The sequence below is a fragment of the Vicia villosa genome, unplaced genomic scaffold, assembly GCF_029867415.1.
Source record: "Vicia villosa cultivar HV-30 ecotype Madison, WI unplaced genomic scaffold, Vvil1.0 ctg.001498F_1_1, whole genome shotgun sequence".
Lineage (NCBI taxonomy): Eukaryota > Viridiplantae > Streptophyta > Magnoliopsida > Fabales > Fabaceae > Vicia > Vicia villosa.
Genome location: NW_026705641.1, coordinates 93191 through 117784, shown reverse-complemented (window position 1 = coordinate 117784; position 24594 = coordinate 93191). Strand labels below are relative to the sequence as shown.

At 36.1% G+C, this 24594-nt stretch overlaps 1 protein-coding gene across 1 annotated transcript; it reads left to right on the top strand.

Annotated features, from left to right (window-relative positions):
* Window positions 1–21059: 21059 nt before the first annotated feature.
* On the top strand, window positions 21060–23282 carry LOC131635484 (F-box/kelch-repeat protein At3g06240-like). The gene is made up of 2 exons (XM_058906102.1): window positions 21060–22841; window positions 22938–23282. The coding sequence occupies exon 1, from the start codon at window positions 21350–21352 to the stop codon at window positions 22607–22609; it is 1260 nt and encodes a 419-aa protein (XP_058762085.1). The 5' UTR covers window positions 21060–21349; the 3' UTR covers window positions 22610–22841; window positions 22938–23282.
* The last annotated feature ends 1312 nt before the right edge of the window (window positions 23283–24594 follow it).

The window sequence follows — 24594 nt, the reverse complement described above, 5'->3', positions numbered from 1 at the left end:
TTTTATATAAAGAACAATTTTTTTATGATTTTTTGATTGGTTAGAATAATTAAAAAGCAAATATATAAATATATACTAATTAATTATGCAAAATATTGAAATTTTGAAGAAAAATAAAATATTTTTATTTCAGAAAATAATATATTATTTTAGAAGTCTAAAAATATTTTTTGTGTATTTTTTGGATTTTTAAAACTATTTTTAATTAATTTTGCAAAGAAAATTAAAATAAAATAGAAAATAAAAGGATACATGATCATGTGTGATTAATCTGAGAGTTCATGGTATGAGGGTTCATTCGGAGGCGTTGGATGGTTCATTAAATGAGATCAGATGGTCCAGACATTGAGGCACGTGGTAATAGTTACACCTGCAAAGCACAGAATCAGAGACAAATTTAAAAAAACACGCGCGCGTCTGAACCAATGGGGGGAAGACACGTCTTCGTCTTCAACCTCCAGACAACACTTATAACAGCGCTTTTGTAAAAAAGCGCTATAATACATGATGCCTAAACCTGCAAAATAGCGAATAGGGTCAAACGTAAAAATAAATTTGGCGCGACCTATCCATTCAACTCGTCTGATCCATACAAACTCAATGGTACCACTTAGATCCTCTAATTTTGCCTATTTCAGAAAGCCCTAATTTTGAGATTATGAACCCTAGAATGGTAACTTCGGGTGTAAGCGTCTAAAACTCAATTAAAGTTCCAGAAATGATCTACACACCACACCAAGTTCAAATATATGTCTACATCGTGCTAGATATGCTTGTGTTATGAGATACAAGTCAGTTTTAGTTTGGACAAATCGTGACCTGTAGTGTTTGATTCAATGAGTTTCAAAGCTTGCAAATGATCTGGATAGGTTCAGTGAAGTTCAAGGAACATGTTTGAGTGTTTATTTTGTATTGAAACTAACTTAAACTTAGAATTCGAATTTCAAAATTCTTTGAATATTTTAAGAGGTTACAAATGTATTACAAGCAAGAGTTTGATTCTGAATTCGTTCTCCCTTTATTGCTGAAGTATGGTAGCCTATTTATAAGCATTGAAGTGCTTAAAATCTAAGCTAGAAAGCAATAAGTGCTTTGTTGAATTTTTGACTTTTTTAGCTTAAGATTCAAGCAACCTTGGCTTGATCTTTCCACCCTCTTGCCCTAGGCTTGCCTCATGCTGCAGAAAATTGAGATTTCTTGATGAGTCATGCTTGGAAAATAAGCTACATATTATCCTTCCATTTTCCTTTTTAAATTTAATCTTATATGTGATAAAATTAAATCAAAAATGGATAAAAATGATGTGGGCTTTGTCTTGGTCGTGGGAGGCCCATTATATTATGGAAATGATGTTTGAACCATGAAAACTTGGCCCCATTTGGAAAAAATGCATTTTTGAGCAATGTTGGTTTTATGCATTTTCCCAAAATTTAGCCAACTTCAACAAGGTGTAAATCCCTCAATTTTTGTCATATGAAGGAGATCTTGCACTTTTTGGAAACCTCAAAGAGTCCTCTAACCAATGTCTTTGGTCTCATGTCAAAATGATTTTGATGCTCCTTGTGTGTCCTTTTGAAAAAAGTGTCTTTTTGTTGACTTTGAAAATGACCTGTAATGTCTTTGGTCATATTTTTCAAATGGTGAATGCAATGACCATGGGATCAATTGCATTTGAAATATAATTTAATTTCCTTCAAAATGAGCTTTGGTTTGAATTTTTTGGATGAAGGATGAGAGAGTTATGATCAGTCAAAGTTGAGTTGACTTTTCAGGCAAAAACCCTAATTTTGAATCTTGGGGTTTTGTTGATTTTTGATCTTTCCTTGATGAATTATGATCATCCAATGATCAAATGATGAATCCTTTGAAAAAATATGGACTTTGACAAAATATTTCATTTTTGACTGTCTGTTGACTTTTTTTGGTCAAACGGGTCGTCTGTTGACTGTTGAGCTGCTGACGGTGCGTCTGAGTGAATTGAAGTTTGAAAATTTGTATGATGGTACTTTGAGATATATGGATGTGCATGAAATCCATTTGAGGTCTCAAAAACTTGTTTCTCCTGTAAAAACAAGAAAACCCTAGTCAGGGACTGTTTGTGTAGGAGACAGTTAAGCGTACCTGATTTTTGTGCAGTGTTGAGTCTCTACTAATCGCGTGATATTCAGAAGACTTCTAGAACAAAAATCTTGGAATTTTGAATTGTGAAAGATTGATGTGATTGATGGTACAAAACACTGAGAATTGTACTGCCAGCAGTTTGGCTGTCAACTGACTGTTCAGGTATTGACGTAGCAGTTAGAGTGAAAAATCAACAGTCAAAGTTAATTTTCTTTTTTTGTTGTTTTTGTTTTTGTTTTATGAAAGTTTATTTACATGACTTGTTAAAAAAACACAGACATAATAAATAACTAATATTTACTGTATGCGGGCAAAATTACCGATAATAACCCTGAAAATCATTTAATGCACAGAAAAATGAATATTTGACTGGCAGAAAACACACAAAATATTATCTGAGCAATTAAGCAATATTATGACAAATAGTACAACATTTAATACTGGCAGAACAAATATTACATACTATATTGAACAGTACGAATAAACGGTACATTTAAGAAATAAGAAATACAGCAAATTTTAAAAATGACGATTGATAACCCATGCTACAAATAGTAACATGTAGATGATTGGGAGCATAAGCATCCCAGGTCCACAGTGTTCCGGGCTATGTAGACAGAAGAAAGACATGATCACCGTAGCAATGGTGATGACCATAAGAAAACACGTTTCCCACCGCTTCGCCATTTTGTCGGGGAAGAAGAAAGGATGGATTATGAAGTAGAAATTTGAGAGATGAATTAGAATTTGATGTGAGATTTTTTTATGAAAAAAAAAAGAGGTATTTATAGAGTGTAAAGAAGGATAGAGACGTTGGGGAATGATGTGATTCCGTACAAAAGGAAAATTTGAGTGGAAGTAAGATTTGAAAGAAAGTGTATGATAGTGTTGGGAAAAAGAGAGATGTAGAGAATAAAGTTAGGATTTGATTTTTGAAAAAGAGATTTGAAAAGATTTTTGAAAATAATGGAATATAGTACAAAAATTAGTGGGAAACAAAAGATAATAATAATCTACTTGTTACCAGTACAGTCTGAGTTTCCTAATTCTGCGCCTGCAAAAAGATTTAACTCTGTACCAATTGTGTCAGTACTATTTATCTGTAAATAAATAAATAGCATGTGTGATGTAATAAACAGTATTTGGCGTTTGCGTAAGAATAAATTCAACTGCAAGCCAAATAACTGTATAAGAAAAATTCTAAAAACTAAGCATTTCATATGTCAGGATATTTGTTGAAATAAAAATCCATGATTATATGAGACTCTTAATTTTCAGATTGGAGTTTTCTTGAAAAAAGATGCGGGCAAATTTTGGGGTATAACACACTCTGATGCCATAGTAAATGTTTGAACAACAAGGTACAACAGAAAAGTGAGAGATTTTGGGTAAGAAAGTGATTACCTTGCCCCCTAGGGTTAGAGGGCTATTTATGGGGCAGTTCTATGAAAAGGACTCCATCTTTTGAGGACCCATGCAAGGCGTTAGTCCAGGAAAAGCGGATACTTAGCCGTTGCCGAGTACGAGGATTCAGCGTGCTCGGTTGCGTTTCGTGTTTGCCCGGAGCAGGCCGGGGAAGGATGCGCGTGTATGGACCTGAATGCCTTGGGCCAAAGAGTGGATTGGACCAATTGGAATAATTGGGCCGGTCCAGAACATGAGCCCCCCAAGTCGTTGCTTCCGACCGTGGGAATGACGACTTTAAGGAAGCTGGGCAGATGAGCTCTGTCGGGGAGGTTGCCCTGAAAATACGGGGAGAGGGACGGTTAGGCCGGGAGCTAGGAGGTGTGTCGCTTGGGAGTTAGCAGTTTGGGATATGTGTCGCATTTAGTGCGTGATGATAACTAGTCTAGCCGTAGGCTCCTAGGGTTAATGATGACCCTTCCATTCCCAGAGCTCAAGTGCGGCGCGCGAGACGTCTCTTAGGCGCCTATAAATACTTCGAACTGTCTTCTTTTTCAAACTTTTTAAACTCGTTCCCTGGATTTCTTCTCCCCTCTCCAACCACGCCTTCTGCCATGACGTTTCACCAGCAACAGTCGTCTTCTTCATCATAATCTAAATTGTAAGTTCACTCTTTTTCTTTATTTTCTATCTTTTCTCTTTCATTGCTTAGAGATGCATGAAATGTGGTTAGGATAGGGTTTTTAGCGCGACTTTAGATGTAGGTTCAGTGGTTTGTTGGTGGTAGACGGTGGAGAAGAATGGTTTCTCCTCCGTTGACGGTTGCGAATCGTTAGTCTGTTTGTTGTGAATTTAGTTTCTACTTCATCGGTTATTTTTAGGGATTCCATGTTTCCTTTAGTGCGTTTTCAAGTCTGTTTTTGGAAGCGTTGCCCTAGGGGCATTGTGCATGTTTGGCCTGGGTTGCGTGAACGGCATTTGACTTGACGACTGATTCTTCAGGGAGGGACATGGTCGGGGATCTTTTGTCCTTTGATCGTTTTTGCGCCCTTTCACTTTGAACAGTGGTGGAAGAGTTGATTTGATATTGTGCTGTCGAATTCACTATTCTCCCACGCTTTTCAAGTGAATATGGCCAATCAAGGACGTCCTTCAACTTCGGGCTCGTCGTCAGCGACGCCCCCGGCCCAACGAGGGTGTCCCCGGACTCATGGGTGCTGAAGGAGGCGCTCGAGATCGAGAGTCATTTCGTGGAGGACCTATCAGATATTTTCTTGGAGTTCAGGGGCTATGTGGACCCCGAGGGGGATGTGAATAAAAATTGGTGGTCCGTAATTGTTCCTAGACTCATGGGTGCTGAAGGAGGCGCTCGAGATCGAGAGTCATTTCGTGGAGGACCTATCGGATATTTTCTTGGAGTTTGGGGGCTATGTGGACCCCGAGGGGGATGTGAATAAGAATGGGTGGTCCGTAATTGTCCTCGGGGAAGAAGACCGGGTGTGTGACGTGTATGCCCCTGACCTGATTCCCATATACGAGGTGGTGTTTCGGGAGATGGGTTTCCGGATACCTTTTACTGATTTCCAGATTGCAGTGTTCAATCACTTGGAGGTGGCGCCCCGTCAGCTTCACCCAAATGCGATTGCGTTTATCCGGGCATTCAAGCTGACTTGCTCGTATTTGAAGATAGCGGCGACCACTATGTTACTTTTCTATTGCTTTTACGTGCAACGAAAGGTTGCCAATGGTCAATTCGGCTGGGTGTCCCTAAAATAGTCGAAGAAGATCTTCAAGTCCTATTCCGTCTCCCTGAAGAATCATAAAACGCGTTTTTACCTTATCCGCCCTCAATCCAAGGAGGCTCGCGACTCTGTTTTCTCTCGGGAGCCAACCTTGGATGTGCACGGTCGTTCGGTCCTCAATGATATAGGGGAGCCTGTTACTGCCTGAAAACCGAAGTTCAGATTTTTCTGGCCGCGGGACCATTTTGCTTATGGCACCGACAAGTATATTACTAGGCTCGGGGATCTAGATGTAGACGGGTGGAATGATTTCTCCGTTCTTCAGAGATTTGTGCAGGGCCTCCCTCCGGTCGCAAAGTTGGATCGATCGGGGAAGCTCGTAGTTGATGATGGCGGGGAGCCCGTTTCGGAGCCCCATCTTATTAACATCAAAGACCTGTTGGCGAGCGGGACGGACGAGGGCGCCTTTGCTTACCTTAGTATCTGCCCATTGCCATTTTTACTTTTTATGTGTGTATTTTGTTTGTTATGACGAGATGACTCTTATGTGTGTTTGTTTTTCAGAATCTATGGATCGGGCACGTCACGACAGGATGCTTAAGCATGCGAGCAAGACTAAGGTGGTGATTAAGAAGAGTGGTGGTCCTCAGTTGGCATCTGTGCAAAGTACCTCGTCGATTGGTTCTGGAACTTCCTCATCCTCCCCGGTGGCTGTTGGATCTCCTCTTCGTGCTTCTGACCAAGGGGATTCTCTAAGGCCTGCTATCGTCTATCCTTCCCCCCTGCGTCAGTAACTAGGTCCGGATGCTCTGGTCCGTTCATAAGCGGCCTAGGGTTGATGCTGTGGATTTGACTCAGGAGGAGACTGGTGGTCCCTTTACCTTGTCCTCGTGTTTCCTTCAGTCTCGGTACTTTGAGGGTGGGCCTTTTCTGACCATTCCCCGAGCGGAGTCCCTCCATATTGAAGGCCTGGAACCATCTGTTCGTCAGAGGTTTTTGGTGAAGGATGCGGCCGTTGTCGTTAGGATCCTCTAGTTGGCTACTTTGTATGCCCGTTCGACGCCCCTATTTGCGGAAATCGTGAGGAGGCTCAAGGAGGATTGCAAGAACAAGGCGGGTGCCTTGGAGGGAGTGCAGGGAGAGCTGAAGGCCCGAGATCGGAGAGTTGGAGGATTTGAGCTCAAACCACTGTGTTGAACATGAGTTGTTATTTGGTGAGTCGTTCCTAATAAAGCATGACAGATGATTTATACCTGGTTTTAAATTATTTTAAAATTATGGCACCCTTGTTTCATGTTTACTCTGATTATTGTATGAATTTCCGCAGGGGTTTAGAATGGTGTTACAAATTTCTCCTGAATCGAGGTACCACAGACTGTTACCATTGGTATTGAATTCATTTTGAGCCATCAAGAGGAAACCTTTATTTACTTCGGCTTCCAAATACAGATTGTTTGTTTCTTCTACTTTCTTTTCAACTCGACAATCTTTTGCAAGATGTCCCACTTTATCACAGTTGTAGCATCTGTAGGAATTGCAATCCTTCGCGTAATGAACATACTTCCCACACTTATAGCATTCGAAGTTGGAGTAGTTCGACCGACCACCTCTTTGGCCTCGTCCTCTGCCACGCCAATTTTGTTGGCTCGACTGTCCTCTCTCGAAGTTGCAGCCTCGCCCACTTCGACCACTGTCACGATCTCCACGGCCATGTCCTCTTCCTCGAAAGTTTTGAGAAAATAGTGCGTTTTCATCTTTCATTGTCTCCTTGGTTTGATGTGCTTCCTCGACTACTTCCTCCGTCTTTTTCATTTTATGTTGTTTGTGTGCTTTGAGAGAACCAGCGAGCTCTTCGACTGAGAGCGTCGAAAGGTCCTTCGACTCTTATATTGCACACACAATATTCTCAAATTTATCTTTTAAAGATCTCATAATCTTTTCGACAACTCGCGTATCAGTCACCGTTTCGCCATTTCTAGTAAGCTGATTCACCATTGTTTGTACACACGTGATGTAGTCAGATATATTTTCTGACTCCTTCATCTGCATCCTCTCCAATTCACCACGAAGAGTTTGGAGTCAAACTTGCTTCACTCGGTCTTCTCCTTTGAACGCTTTTTCTAACGTGTCCCATGCTTCTTTCGACGTAGTCAAACTGACAATTTTTTCAAAGCCTGATTCGTCAACTGCTCGGAACAGCATGTACAGTGCCGTCTTATCCTTTGATCGCGTCTCTTTTAACGCCTTGTTTTGAGCTTCCGTATTTCCCGCAGTATCTGTTGGTTCTTCAAACCCATCTTTGGTCACCTCCCATGCCCCTAGAGATCCAAGAAGAGTTTTCATTTGGATACTCCAGTATACGTAATTTGACTTCGTTAGTCGCGGCAACGACATTTGACTCATCACGTTTGCCATTAGCTCTGATGCCAATTTGATAACAGAAGCTCTATTTTTTTATTCTGTTGAAATGGAAAATACAACCTTGGTTTTTATATAGACCCAAAAACTTCAGCTATTCTAGGAAATTAAGACAAATAGATATTATTAATAGGCCACTATCTCTTGGCCTTTCAACTACAATAGACTCTTTGTTTTTCCACTAATTTATTAATAGAAACCCACCTAACATAACATTAAAATTTATTCAACCATTTTTATGTTGAAATATTTTATATATAAACCTGAGTTTTCCCTTGATCTGCTCTCTGTCTCTAAATTGTGTCCAGCCCCGAATTGTCTCATTACATTTTCTGGTTTAAAATTTCTAATACATCATAGATATCTCAAGATGTTGGGAATGATTGGTTTGGCTAAATACTTAGAGGGCTTGTATCAAGTGGTGGCTGTTGCCAGAGTTGTTCTTTCCTCAAGATGTTGTTGGTACTGAATTTTTGCCAAAAAGTAGCCCTATCACAAACTATATTTTTCAATTCAACATGAGTTTCCTCTTGTGAATGTTGATGGGAACTCAGATTAGGACATATGTTCAGACTATTCTTTATTCACTCACTGCAGAAATGATAATTTCACTACCCTCTTGATGTGATACTTTGGAGGTTTCAAATAGCTCCTTGGATTGGAAGTATTTTGCATACTCATAACAAGGAATTTCTATTTGCGAAAGTAAAATATCTTAAAACTAGGCTCACAGAGTCTAAGCCAGCAAATACTCCTCTGGATGCATCCATTAAACTACATCAAGATTCCAGCTAGCCTTGTGAAGATGTGGCAGGATTTAGAAGATTCCTCTATCTATAACTACATCCAGACATACCTTTTGCTTCACATTTCGATGGTTATTTGGAAAGAACAAATTGTGGTTGGTTTCCTTCAAGGCTGTTCCCATATTGACGGATCATTGCACATGACAACAAGAGGAATGTTGGAAATTTCTATGCACAAAGGAAACCCTAGAAAAGAAAATTGTAAAAAAAAAAACACTAATTTCAAAACTGATTCTAAGATTAAACATATCTTCTGATACTATGTCACTAGTTTATATCACTTACTTGTAAAACACTCCAAAGTAACCAAGCAAGCAATGTTTGGTTAATTCTTTAATCAAATTCTTTCTCTTCATCTCAACATTGTGAACTTCACTTAGTTGTTAGAGTGTTAATTGACTTAATTCTAAACCATATTAAACTAAGTAGCTGATAATGCTTATTGTATGTTTTAATTTAAAAATTTGGGAATTTTAAATAAAATTGTCACTTGTGAAAAATAGTTTCAAAAACGTGTGTACAAACTGTCTGATGAAATGCCTAAACCGAAGGCTCAAGTTGTGAAATATAAATAATACTAGAAAAAGAAAGGGATAATAGGTATTTACTCCCCTGTCCTATAGGCGAGATTCGATTTACCTCCTATTAATATTTTTTTTTGGATTATCCCCTGTTTTTTTAGTGTACCCCCTAAACGTGTAAAAAACACTGAAAAACCAGGGGGTAAATAAAAAAAACAAGTTTACAGGGGGTCCTAGGGGGGTAAATCATAGAACTTTTCATATTTCAAGGGGGTAATCCAAAAAAATATATTAATAGGAGGTAAATCGAATCTCACCTATATGGTAGGGGGATAAATACCTATTATCCCAAAAAGAAATAAGTAAGAAAAAGATATGTGAGTTTCATGAATGATATGCAAACAAGTAACTACATTACAAGCACAAAATATGCATCCAAAAAAGTGCGAGAAAAACCATAACCGACACAAATGTTATACCCCAATTAGTTTTATTTTAAGAGAATTTCTTTATCCACCTCCCTATCTTCTTGGTCATCCCTGACGAAAACCCCAAAATGCTCATAAACTTTGGAAATGCACTTCCGAAGTCACTTTTTTATGAGAAAAAAGGTGGTTTCGGAATGCATTTCCGAAAACATGTTTTTTTAATGAAAAAAACTGATTTCAGAAATGTACATCCTAAATAATGGTTTTTTCTAGAAAAATAGGTAAATTCGGAAGTGCATATCCAAATTCACCCCCCTTAGAAGAATTCAGAAATGTACTTCTGAAATAAGGTGTGATACAGAAGAAAAATAAAAAACAACAACGATTTGATTTATTTAAAGGGTGAAGATTACAAAGATCACATTACATAAAATTAAAGTTACATATTGTTAAACACGGGTAGGTGAGGATGAGTCAACATTTTGATAACGTCGGCCCCCGATCTTTGAAGTTCCGCATCCAACTCAATCGGACCCTTCGAAGAAAATCGGTCGAACGTTGTCCACAAAACCTCTAAATCTTCGTCGTTCTTGACCTCGAATGGGGTGAATTGAACGTTTCCCTCGTCGTTTAGCGGTGGCGAGCTGTACTTAAGCTTGACAACCTTCTGATTTTCAGGATATTGCAATAGCGTGTTGAGCGACGTTATCAATTCCGCAAACGGCATGTCACGCGAGAAGCAGAATTGGAACGGCATCGGGTAGCCACTGGTGAAGTAGACAAATGCTAGGTGGGGTAGGTTTGTGTCATTGGTGTTTTGTGGTATGATGATGATGAAAAAGATTGTGTTGTATTTATAGACTTATTGGAGTAATAATGGCCCAACAAACCTTATCTTACATTCAGTGGATGTTTCGGAAATGTACTTCCAAAATAATAGTTGACTGTTAAAAATAACGTATTTTTTGAAATTTCATACATTTCGGAAATTTATCTCCGAAAACACCAATTTTTTGAAAATTTCGGAAATGCATTTCCGAAGTCTGGAAAAATTTAGAAAAAAAATACTTCGCAGATACATCTCCGAAGCAGGGGCAAGTTGGGAATTTCGCTGGTGGTCATCCCCATAGGGGGTCAATAAAGAAATTCTCTTATTTTAAATATCATTTACAAATGGCTCCAAAGCAAGATATGTGTTGGAATACATAAGCCCATTAATAATATAGCCTAAAAGCCCATTTCTGTATTATGTAACTTACTTTCCACTTTGGTAGTATTAGTAGTTACAACGGCTATATTTTCATCTATTAATAGCCTGTGCCCTTGTACATTACACAATCAATACAATAATAATGGTTTATAAAAAAAAAAAATACAATAATAATGTTTTCTTATTCGTTTTCCTTTTCTTTCAATGCTTCCGCAGGCTTACGTCAACAATATGTTGGAAAAGAAAGTCCCACACAGAAAAAGATCAACAAGAACCTTCTTTGATTTGTCTGTTGGAATATAATTGATAAGTAAACTCCACTCATAAAAATGTCAACAATCCAGAAACAGAGAATACTACTTCAGAGGAGAGTCTCAATCCATGACGGAGACAAGTATCATGTGTCATCACGATAATTGATAACCATATATGGGGGAAAATAGCTTACTTTAACTCACATTACAACATTCACTCTGACTCATGAGTTCAACACGAATTCTTGTCCATCTAAAGAAACACAAGCATGATACTCTATGGTAAGATGAGTGAAGATTCCATTTGATAGAAATAATATCAATGCAGATCTCCATAAATCTTTCCCAAAATCTGATGGAGAGCTTGATGAATTCTTAAAAAGGTTAGTAACCCCTAACTGAGGTTTTAACGAAATAGTAAAAGATATATGCATGCAAGAAAATATTTTTGTGAAAAATACCCACAACATCCTAATTATATTTTTAAGACAAGACTTGATAGTTGAAGCATAGTTTATGGGCAATATTAATTCTACACAATATGATTTCAAATAGCCGCAACCTCTATCACCTTAGACGTTTCCAAATTTAACTAGTCAACTACCTAACTAAGATTATGGTATGTCTATTAACATCTTTAATTGCACTTTTGTTATTTCAAATTTGCACTAAAATATGTCCATTTTGGTAATTTGCTAAATCAAACTTCAATTGGACCAATCATATGTAACCATTAATCCAAGTGGCACCCCATTCTCAATTTTGCTTTTGGTTATTTCCTAACAACAATTTAACCATTGTGTAATAATGAAATTTGATTAAGGTTTTTACACGATAGACAAAACACAACAATTAAAATATTGAAATTTGATTAAGGTTTTTACACGGTAGACAAAACGTTCACAAAATTTCAATATTTCTCTCTCTTTCTCTCTTTTACATTCATTCTGCATTCATCCTTCTCTCTCCTTTCCATTCGGCGATTTCTTCATCAGAGCTCCTGCGCATTCCACTGGTAATACAAGCCCATTTCTCCCTTCTCTCTTAAGTATACAATTTCATTTTCGAAGCCATGACTTTTGTATTTCGATTTTGGTATTGTGAGTTGATTTTTCCCAAATATGGTGTTGACTGAGCTCATGTAATGTAATTTTGCAATCATATCGAGATATCCTCTTATCATTCTTAGTTCAATCTCAATTTTTTGTTATTAGTTCAGTTCCCTTTTCATTTTATGAACAACTCTCTAGCAAACATTTATTTAATAAACGAAAAGAAAAATTTCTCGCAAAATAGTCATTGTCTGTCTCTTGATTTATACATTTGCTTTTTGTTTCCTTTTAGGCTCTGTTTGGCATGCTACTTTTTGAGCTTATGTCTTATAGCTTATAGCTTATAAGCTCATATAACAATAAAAGACCTGTTTGGTAACGGTCTTTTCATTACGAGCTTATAGCTTATTTTACTAGCTTATAGCTTATTTTTCAGACGCTATTTCAAATAGCGTTTTAGCTTATAGCTTATAGCTTATCATTTTTTCTTTCATTTTTACCCTTATTATTTTAATTAAAATCCACTTTTACCCTCTATAATTTATTTTAATTTAAATTAAAATAATTATATATTAAATATCCTTTATGTCATTTTAATTAATCAGCTAGTTGAACCGCTAATTTTACCAAACACTTCAATCAACTTATCAGCTATAAGTCATCAGTCATCAGCTATAAGCTATAAGCTATAAGCTATCAGTCATCAGCCATAAGCTATCAGCTATCAGCTAGCTTATCAATGAACCGCTATTTTTACCAAACAGAGCCACAGATAGAGATATGAAGGTCATTTATATAGATTTTGCCAATGGGCTCTTTGTTTCCATAAGATCCTATGATGAAGAAAGCTACTGTTATTCACATCATTATGATGTTTCCTTTTCAATTTGTTCAGGTATTTGTCAGCTATTGAATTATTACCAATAATTGGGAAAGTCCATCCAACTTGGTGTTGTTATGCAAGGAAACAGACGGACTTGGTAGGGAGAACCGCGGTTCGATCCCCTGCAACTGCGATCGGGAGGGGATGAAACAATGGCAGAGCCAGAAAAACTATGAAGCATGGGCAAGTTTTCACTTGCTTCGCCACTGGATTCATAATTTTCGATCAAAACAGTATTTGACATAATTATTTTTTGTCGATTCGTAGAAAATAAAACCATTATCACCTCACCTAGCCGTCGCCGGCCAACCGTCATCTCTTTATCCAGCAATCCCTGTTGTTGAATTTCCAATGAATGAGAAGTTGTCTGTATGATCCAGTAAAACTATTTGATAGAGAATCCTTTGATCGGCTCGAATCTTCAAATTCTTTTATCCTACTCAGTTCTTGTTGGCCATTCAATTCTTAAGTGTGGTGCTAAATTGAGTTTCAATAAAGAAAATAAACTGAGTTAGATGTTTGAGAGTTTCAAACTTTGATTTCATTAGAATTAGAATTATTCAAGTGAATAGACTAAAATTAGGAAAAACGTATGGCCTAATATAGAAGTATGAAAAAGGCTCCCCTAAATATCTACATGCAGTACATCAAACATATTTTGAAGTTTTGGTAAAACATGAAAAATAAGGTAACTTTCTTTATTTAGCATATTGACAGATATCATAAGGAACTTTGATATTTTGAAAAGTAATAAAAGAAAATTTGATAGCTGTACACTAGCATATCATGAAAAATATCTACAATGAATCCCTTTTTTGTTACTAATTTCAAATCCCATCTACCTACCCACTTGTAATTCTAGAAGGAAATGCCAGCTCCATTCTCGGTGATCAAGCTTAGGGATAAACTCTGAATCTTAAGGTAATTAGCTTAATTGTCTCTAAATAAGTTGGTGTTTCATTTTCTTCAAACTCTTGCACTTAGTCAAAATTGGAGGGGAAACGCAAGAACTAAGCATCAATCTTCAACAATAGCACAACTACCATTCAGAAACCAAGAATCAGAAGAAGAGAAATACAAAAACGCACAATACTTGACTCACCGGATTCGACGGAAACGCAAGAACCAGCTTGAAGTGTGACGGCGGAGCCTGGGCAGCTGCCCTACCTCGCCGGGCGCTGGCTCCGCCACTGGGATGAAACCACTTGATGTCAGAACTCGCCCCCAAACCGGACTAAACCGGTGATATAAAGCCAAAAAAAAGGAAACAAACGGAATACTTTGTTTCACAGATATTGAATTTATATTATAGTAATTGCACTTTTATTGTTGACAAAGTCTGGCGGAATAATTTTTATAACATGGGAAAAGCTAACATGTGCCCCAAGGGCACAAGTTAATGATATATTTATAGAAATTTTTTCTTGGAACTTGTGCATTCAATGTATCGAAACTTTAAATATGACTTTATTGCATTTAATTATATTTAAATTTTTCTAATTATAGTATGCTTAACATGTGCCTTTAGGGCACATGTTAGCATGACCCTTATAACATTATAGAAAGACTCGTGAGCCTTTTTATTTGGTTTTATCAAGTAGATCAGATAATCATTTTTCGAGGATGCAGCCAATCGAATTCCAAGTCTTGAATATAACATTAATCACAAGCTACACTTATTCAATCTTTAGAAGATTCCATGCACGAGAAAGTTTACCCTTCTTGGTAAATTTCTTTTATCTTTATGTATTTTTCTTATATGACATTTGTTATATCGCATCCGCGTTGCGAACTAATGAGACTGATGCTGACTCAAATGTGGCTGCAAAGACATCAAAAACCCATGGTGTTGTATCCCTGAGTGTAGTCTCACACTCTTTTAATAACCTTGAATATGACTAATAATGTCTGTTGTAAAGTTTGAGCATAAGGTGTCGTGGAAATTTGAAGTTATTTTCTCATGGTTAGTCTGGCATGTGATTTGTGACTGCCATGAAGAAGCTATGTTACAAGGATAAACTGTCAAGCTGTGATATTGAAATAAAATAACACAATCAGTTTAGGCAAGTGTTAATTAGTAATGAATTTGGGCATATAATAGAAATTGCAAGCTTTGAGATGCATGTTGTGGCAAGTTGTTTATTTGCAGATTTTGTCATGACAATTTGAGCGATCACTCAATTGATAGGTAAACTTCTGTTGGGATTTCTTATATTTCTTATAATCCCTAGACTCTGCTATGATGGGAGATTTATAGTATTAGTTTGCCCTTTAATATTCTTCTAACATCTGCTTGATCATTACAAAAAAGCAACATAAAAAATGATGTGTATGCGCGGCATGAGTAAATAGCCAATTGGGCCTGCACCTTCATGTAACGCACTTGCAAGCAATTTTCTTGACAAGGTTCAACAACAATGCAAACGTTTGTTCATGAAAAGGTTCATAAATTGTGCAGCATAAGTATTTCAACTTGTGTAGGAAAAAACCTTTTGAAACATATCTATTTACGCATTGTTTTCCAGCTTTCCGTTGAACACAATTCGCACTCCTAATTGAAATACTCGAATAATATTATTGAGGAAGAAGTATTGACAAGTCCTGCTTTGGGATTTACCATTGATGAACTGAACAGTGATTATCATTTTGGGCTTTTAGCTCAAGTGGATTGTATCAAAAAGGAACTTTACCAATTAGGTGGCTGTAACTGCGATAAAACTCAACTTCCGTTTAACACCGTTGAAGGTTCGTCAAGTGATTTTTTGAAATTCAGCCTATTGAATCAAGTCCGATTCGAAGTGACTTAGGCGAGTCAAGTTTTTTTGTCACAGGTTTAGTTTACCAATAGGTTTAGTTTTCCTACAGCATATTCAATTACAGTGTGCAATAGATTTATTTTTCCTACTGCACATTCAATCACATTGTGCACTAGGTTTAGTTTTCCTAATGCATATTCAATGCTCTGTCGTGGATTCGATAACACCAGGTTTATGTCTCGGCTGCAAGAAAAATATATTGATTTTTTTATTGCTTGCATTTAAAACAGTGTGCACATGGTTTTATTGATTTTTTATTTTTATTTCAATCGCAAACAATTTCGTTGTAGCTATTTTGTTTCTGTTTAGAATCCAAAAATTTGCCTTTTCACATTAGGAAGTAAGTAAATTTTTACAAATGATCAAAGAATAGAAAACAAGCATTGCATGGAGGTTTTTAAGGCCACATTTTAAGTCCATGTTTGGTTAGAAGTCAATTCAGGGTTTTACTGTTTTTTGTTCACTTTAAAAAAAATCACACGAGTATATAATCCCAGCTATTCTTGGCGTAGCATTTTGAGCTCTAATCCCAGCTATGCTTGTCGTAGTATTTTGTGTTAGAACAAGATTTGTTCTGATCAATTATCTTAGTTTTGATGATAACAAATAATATGAATTTTGCTTAAGATAATATGGTACTCTAATCCAATGCAATTTCCCTTTCAGGAAATATATATAAAGAGTACGCATAATTCAGCGCTCAGAAGCTTTGTCTCAAATGGTTCAGTATGCAACATCAGAACATGGTCTGGCAAGACATCAGAAGATGGTCGAAGCAGAATCAGAACATGGGTCTATGGAAGCATCAGAAGAACAAGAGATCAGAAGCACTGAAGCTCAGAAGATGGTATCACGCAACAGAAGCACTTCACGGTCAGAAGATCAGAAAATGCTATGCACCAAGCTGTTTGACTCTGATGATATTCAAACGTTATATTCACAAACATCAGATCAGAAGAAAGTACAAGTGGCAAGCTACGCTGACTGACAAAAGGAACGTTAAAAGCTATTAAAGGCTACGTCAGTAGACACAGCGTGAACAAGGCTCGAGGTAGTTGACAAAAGCGTATAACATTAAATGCGATGCTGTACGGAACACGCAAAGCATTAAATGCATTCAACGGTCATCTTCTCCAACGCCTATAAATATGAAGTTCTGATGAGAAGCAAGGTTGACGATTTTAACGATTCTGCACCAAAACAACTTATATCAAACTTGCTGAAACGCTGTTCAAATCTAAACTCAGAATCTTCATCTTCATCAAAGCTCACTACATTGCTGTTGTAATATATTAGTGAGATTAAGCTTAAACGATTAAGAGAAATATCACAGTTGTGATTATCGCTTTTAAGAAGCATTTGTAATACTCTTAGAATTACATTAAGTTGTAAGGAACTAGAGTGATCGGTTGATCAGAATACTCTAGGAAGTCTTAGGAGTGAACTAAGCAAGTTGTAACTAGAGTGATCGTGTTGATCAGTAGACTCTAGAAAAGTCTTAGAGGGTATCTAAGCAGTTGTTCCTGGAGTGATCAGTGTGTGATCAGAAGACTCTGGAAGACTTAGTTGCGGACTAAGTGGAAAACCATTGTAATCCGTGCGATTAGTGGATTAAATCCTCAGTTGAGGTAAATCATCTCTGCAGGGGTGGACTGGAGTAGTTTAGTTAACAACGAACCAGGATAAAAATAACTGTGCAATTTATTTTTATCCGTCAAGTTTTTTAAAGCTACACTTATTCAAACCCCCCCTTTCTAAGTGTTTTTCTATCCTTCATTTTGAGCTCTAAAGAGGTGGTGATGAAGGGATCCAGATGGAGGATTGGTAACGACAATAAGGTCAGCATTGGGGATGAGCGCTGGATCCCATCTCTGCCGGGTTTTCAAATTGCAGCAGCGCCGCGAGTCCTAGATCCCTCTATTAAGGTTAATGCCCTCATCAATGCAGACTTGGCCTGTTGGAATCTGGATATTCTGCGAGAAAATTTCAGCCCTAACGATGTCCTTCATATCAGTAGCATTCCTCTTTCTCACAACCCTCCAGAAGACAAATTGGTTTGGCACCACAAAACTGATGGCTTATATTCGGTTAAAACTGCATACCACTGGTTAGGGGAGCAGCGTCGCAAATTCAATCCAGGATCTTCGACTAATGGAAAACCGTAAATTTGGAAGCAGGTATGTAAATTACAGGTGAATCCTAGAATTAAGAATTTTTTGTGGTGGGTTCTTAGAGATATCCTGCCCACTAAGAGCAATCTTTTGAGAAAAGGTTTGCCCAGTGATGGCCTCTGTCCTCTGTGCCAAAAAGAGCTAGAAAACTCTGTCCATCTTTTTCTCCGCTGTGATTTTGTTAGAAGAACTTTATTCTCTTGCCCCTTGGGAATTCGTATCCCTTTAACTGGTGGTGTTGAGGATCTGTTGAGTGACATTTTCTCCCGAAAGGACTTGATGCTAGGTCAGATTTTTGCGATTTGTTGGTGGAAAATATGGCAGCTCCGAAATTGTGTGGTCTTCAAAGGAATTAAACTAGAAGTGGCTGCTGAATTACGACGTACCATTGATGATGAGACTGTAGGTTGTTTAAGTGTGGATATTGATTGCAATAGGGCTGCAACAGGTATGGGCAAGTAGGCAGGGCCGGTTATCCACCTGTGCAGCCTGGTCCACTGCACAGGGCCTCTACTAATATAAGGGCCTCTAAATAAGTTAGTCCAATTAAAAAATTAAAGAACAAATGATAACTTGTGTGCACAGCAAATACGTTGAAATTTGATTTTCCATATAACTTGTATTCATACTAGTAGATAATAAAGGTACCTATCAGATTCAACCAATAAGCAGCATATAAACATTTCACTTTCGCTTTTTCTATCATATTTTCTTTAAAGATTTTTATATAGTAAAGTTTATAGAATACATTTTTAATTAATTCTTATTATTAATATATTTGTATAGTAATAGTGAGTTGTAATAACTTTTTATGAATATCAATTTAATATTTTAATGATTTTTTTTCTTATTAATTAATTAATTCATTAATATGTTATACCTTATTCAAATTTAAATAAATATTACATTTGAAAAAAAAAATTGTCCCAAAATACTTTTCACTTTACATTACCAATGCAATTTTATATTTAATCTTCCAATTGGAAAAAAATTTGTCCCAAAATTTATTATTTTTTCACTTAATATTAGTGTTATTTAAAATACACCAATAATTAATCAGGATAATTTGGTAAAGTCCTCATTCTCTCTCTTTCATTTACTACTGTTTCTTAATATGTGTGAAATGAGTCATTGCGACAAATAATTTGGGACGGAGAGAGTAATATGTTTTAAAATTTGAATATTTAAAATTTATCTATTATTTTGCATAAATATTTTAATTTAAAATTTCAAATGTATACTATACATTATAATGATATTTTTCATTGTTTCTATTTTATAAGTTTACTTTTTAATTATTATTTTTTCTCTTTTATAGTTAATTTTTAATTTATAATTTTATTTTCTAATTGTTAATTAACTCTTAATTGTATTTATCGGTTCAACTTTAACATTGTCTATCTATTTTGTTCAAATTTCAATGTTGTGAATATTTGACCAAAAATAATACAAAATATTAGGTTTTAATTTTTCTTTTTTATTTCATTCTTGATTATCGCTTCATAAATTATCTCCTAAGATTAGAAAGTTTAATTTTGAATATAAAAAACATAAAATTACAATTTTTTTTTAAAAACCTAAAATTTGTTAATATTGTGGTATGAATTTTTTTATTAGGGATTTTTTTAAAATATTAGAACAGAGCCTCCGAATAGTTTGAGACGGCCCTGCAAGCAGGCTGGGTGGGTTATTCAAACAGACGCATGTTGTTATGATGATGGAACGATAGTGTTTGGCTGCATTATCAAGGATCCAACTGCTAGCATTTTCTTAGCGGCCACTCTTGCAGTGGTCGACTGTATCAATGGAGTGACGATTAATTCTGATTTGGAACCTATTACAAATCACTTTAGAACTTTAATGTTTCAATAATGTTTATTAGTAGGTCTCTTAATGTTGATGCTCATAGGATAGGATGGTTGGTATTGGCAAGACTATGGGGTCTAGGACATGGATTGAGCATATAGCAAGTATTGGTAGCTCTAATTGTTTATCTGCCGCTTTTGTTTATTAATGAAACAAGTTTTCCATCAAAAATAAAAAATAAAAATCACATGAACCTTGCATAAATTATATACTGATTTACTCAACAAACTTTTTTTAAATTCACATTTAATAAGTATAAAAAAACAGTGTCTAATAATTGATTCATAAGGTGTCAATTATCTTCACTGAATTTTAATAATTTTTTTAAATAAAAATGAGGGGTCTTCATTGGCATTTTTTAATACACGAGTGACTTACCATAAGTAGAAGGGTTTTTCAAATTAAGAGATATCCAAACTCTTAGAATGATGAGCTCTAAGAATTCTCGATTATCCTACCAAACTTTTCATAATCAAGCCTTACATGAAATGAAATGCTTGCAAGTTTCTAAACTATCACTTATCAATGTTTTCATTCTAAATTGTAGGATAAACAGCAATTTTTCAATTTGTAAATATTGGTAGATAGTAGCATATTTGAAAAATAATTGTAGTTATTAATTATATTCAATTTTTTATATCGGCAATATGCTACATATTTTAAAATGTTAGTGATTTTGCAATAATATAATTAGAGAAAATGGTTGATGCACTGACAGTGTAAAAAAGTTTTACACTGTCAACCAATCACAACCATGAATCAGGATAAATCAGACTGTAATTTTTAAAAAGTTTATATGACATGGCAAAATGATTTGTTTTTATTGGATGTCAGTGTAAAAAAGTTTTACACTGTCTGTGCACTACCTTTAATCTCATATAATTATACATCAGCAAAAATCAAACTTTATCGAATTACATAAAATACGAATAAATTTATCCGTGCGGACGTCCGGATCTTCTACTAGTTTTTGATAAAAGGACGTGAACATGATTTATTCATAATTATATTATATCAAATGTAAGATATTATTCACTCCACTAAGAATCAACCCATACATTTCCTAGTTTACTCGTGAATGCTTTCAATAGATTCGAAGTGCCGATGGCCAACATACAACCCTACTCCCGTACTGCCAGACATCAATGATGTATACATAGATAGATTTTGCACAAAGACAAAGAAACATAGAGAAGAACACATCACATAAGTGCATTTAGCCGCAGATAAAACTTCCATGGATCCATAACTTGTGGTTTGCTCCGAATATGAATGGAAGCCAACAAAAAAAAATGCAGTCATTAAATACATCCCAAGTCCCAACAATGATTACAAACAAATATTCCTTATCCAATTTTTTTTTGATAAGTCCTTATCCATATTTTTATGGCTATGGATTTTCATAAGAATAGACTAAGATTTCTTAGCTTTAGATTTTGCTAATTTACGATGTTTTCGTCATTGTCCCTTATTTACTCTCAGCTGTGGCAAAATGGATCCAGTCAGCCGGATTATCTTGTCCACATTTATTTTTTAACCTTCAAGCAGATTCGAATTAACATTTTCTTCCACAAAAATAAAACCGAACCGATATGAAAGCGCGCTCTTCTATCAATCTCGTTCTCTTCTGCTTGCCACACACACGTCGTCGTCGAAGATGGAGAAATCTGTCACCCCAAGGAGCAAAAAGGTTAGCAATAACATACCTGATGACGTTTCACTCTCCATTCTATCAAAACTATCTCTAAAATCTCTCAAGAGATTTGAATGTGTATGTAAACAATGGTCAATCTTATTCGAAAACCCTTATTTCATGAATACCTACCGCAATCATATCATACATACAAATCATTCTCATTATGATTACTATGATGATGATGATGATGAATCTCTCATCTTACAACATGCTATACTGATTGACCCCGTAGTTACTCCCGGCCCCACACACTGGTCCACCTTGTATTTCGTTTCTGGTGAGAGATTTGAGAACAGGTTCAAATTGAATTTTTCACTTCCATTTCAAGTCCTTGGTCCAGATGTTAATATTGTCGGGTCTACAAGTATCAATGGCACTCTTTGTCTCTCTAATTTATTGGATGATGAGAGGAATGTTGTATTGTGGAATCCAATTACCGACGAATTCACTGTCATTCCTCCTAGCCATGTCGAGTCCTCACCTTACAGGACTTTTATTGCTATTGTTCATGGATTTGGTTATGATCATCTTAACGATGACTATAAGGTGATTCGCTATGTAGAATTTAATAGCCTATCTTTCAGTGAAATTTACTGTCGGGATTTGTCAGAGAATGATCCATCATTAGATGTATATGAGGAACCGGTATGGGAGATATATAGTCTTAAAAACCACTCTTGGAAGAAACTTGATGTTGACATGTCTATGGTGCTGCGCCCTAAAACTGGGAAAGACCTTATCCGATTCTACATGGATGGAATGTGTCATTGGTGGGATAAAATTGAAAAAGACAATGATGGATCATATTTTGTTTCATTTGATGTCAGCAATGAGGTGTGTGTTACAACACACATGCCCTTGGAAATCGGTGATACTTTTGATCTTAGATCGGTGAAGAGACATTTGGTGATGTTGAATAAGTCCATTGGTTTGATCTCATATAGTGAGGAGACGAATACTCTTCACGTGTCAGTTTTAGGTGAAATTGGTGTAAAGGAATCGTGGACCAAACTTTTCATTATTGGGTCATTGCCTTATGTTGACTATCCCGTTGAAGCAGGGAGGAATGGTGACATATTCTTCGTTAAAAAAGATGGAGAACTAGCTTGTTTTAATTTGGATACCCGGACTGTTAAGGAGCTTGGTGTAGAGGGAATCATGAGTCAAATGGTAATTTATAAAAAAAAAAGCCTTCTTTCGATCAGAGGAATAAATAAATAATTGTCTTTGTTTTGTTTTCACCCAAGAAGTATCCTTCGTATTTTTAAGCAATTATGGCTGGTAGTTTGGACTCTATTTTGAAGAACTGCCCAGAGAACAAATTGAGCAGTTATAGCAGCCTTAAGCTACAAGTTTCATTCCACCAACTACTTCAATTCTCATAATATCAACAGCAAAAGCAATCAAGCATTCCATTTCTTTCTAAACTTAGCCTATACAAAGCAATCTAAAGGTACCAACTACCAGCCTTAAAACCACTTTCAAAATTAACTATTTGATTTATTGCACACAAATTATTAAGTGCTTTCAACACACATTTGTGGAACAGGTTGCGATGAATGAAGCAGCCAAGGAAATAGAAAGGAAAGCAGTAGTAACTATGAATAAGGCCCAAGGAATGGAAGTTGCTGCAGCAGTTGGTACTTACCATGTTTGAGAAGACATTGTACAGGTCTTTGCTTTTAGTGTCATTTTAAATAACTCGACGTATTCTATTATGTTCGGATTTTTAGATCACTTCAGTTTGGGATTGACGCGTCTGTAGGGGTGAAATAACTAATTGACTGGGTTAGTAGGTTACATTCAAATAAGTGTCATGTCACTTATTTGCATATCTTTTTTATGTTATTTTCTGTGTACTCTATATTCCATGTTTTCTCCACCTTTATGAGTATATTTTTTGTGCGCTCTATATTCCATGTTAATCTGACTTTTCTTTCTGTCGAGGAGTAAGTAGAGTGGAAAATGAATACTGTATTTGGAATTGCATTGAGAATCATAGTAAATCTAAGTGCATTTGTTCCATTGGATTAAAGTTTTGATTGAATAAAAACAATGATTACCATATCTGAGCGCATTATGTTGTGCTAGTATGAAGTATAGTAAGTGTTCGATTTTATAATAAATCATGACAAGTATTTGAGTACATGATAGTTTTTGAAGCAAATGAACAAGGACTTGTAGAGAGTGAAGTTACACTGAAGGTAACTTCATCTGATACAATATTACTAGGATTTGCCTTTAAGGCTCAATGGGATTCTTGATACTTATAATCGGGGGATCCAGTAAGCCTGAACCTAGATCAAGAAAGAATGGAATACCCTTCTACTTCCACGTTGCTTCTTCAGGGGTGCATCCAATGATTTATTATGCTTGCTTCTTCAGGGGTGCATCCAATGATTTATTATGCTTGCTTCTTCAGGGGTGCATCCAATGATTTATTATGCTTACTTAACAACATCATTGCTATGATTATCATTTTTGTTCACAATACCACATTTTTTAACTCTTATTACAGTGGTAAGCATTCAAACAAATGTGAGAGGGTTTATTGTTTTCTTCACTCCGATTGTTTCCTTCATATTCTCCATAATCCAAGAAATTTCGGGATACTCTCAAGTAAAGTAGAGTAATTTTTCAGCAAGAGATGCTCAAGCAAGCAACTAAATATGTACCTACATGAAGCTTTACTGCATATCCCTCTGACCTAGCCTCATCACAAGCAAATCCTATAGCCGAGTTGAAAAGCAAAAGTGAAAGCCATTAAGTCGCCAAAAAAGAATGAACGTCTCATCAAGAATTAAGCATGAGGACTCGACATTGACTCATACGTGAGTGATATGCAGGAAGCCACTGGGCTCTCCTTGCTCCTACTAAATGAAGTTGCATGCATGTCTATGATGCATTAAGGGGGAGACCCCATGTGATTTTGTTGCTTGTCTCTTAATCTTTACTTTGTCTTTAGTTTTATATATGAGTCTCATTTTCAATTGCACATCATGAGGATTGAGTTTTGGATCTGTATTTTAGCATGCATAATTCAAATTGTTTGTGTTTGAGTATGAACATTATGATTTATACTTTAAGTCAACTAGTTGAGTTTGTGGAACAAGAACCATAATTGAGATTGATCCAAGTCATGTCAAAAATATAATCTCAAAAGATCTTTGAAAACTTGAAATTTTGAGATTTTGAATGTGTGATTC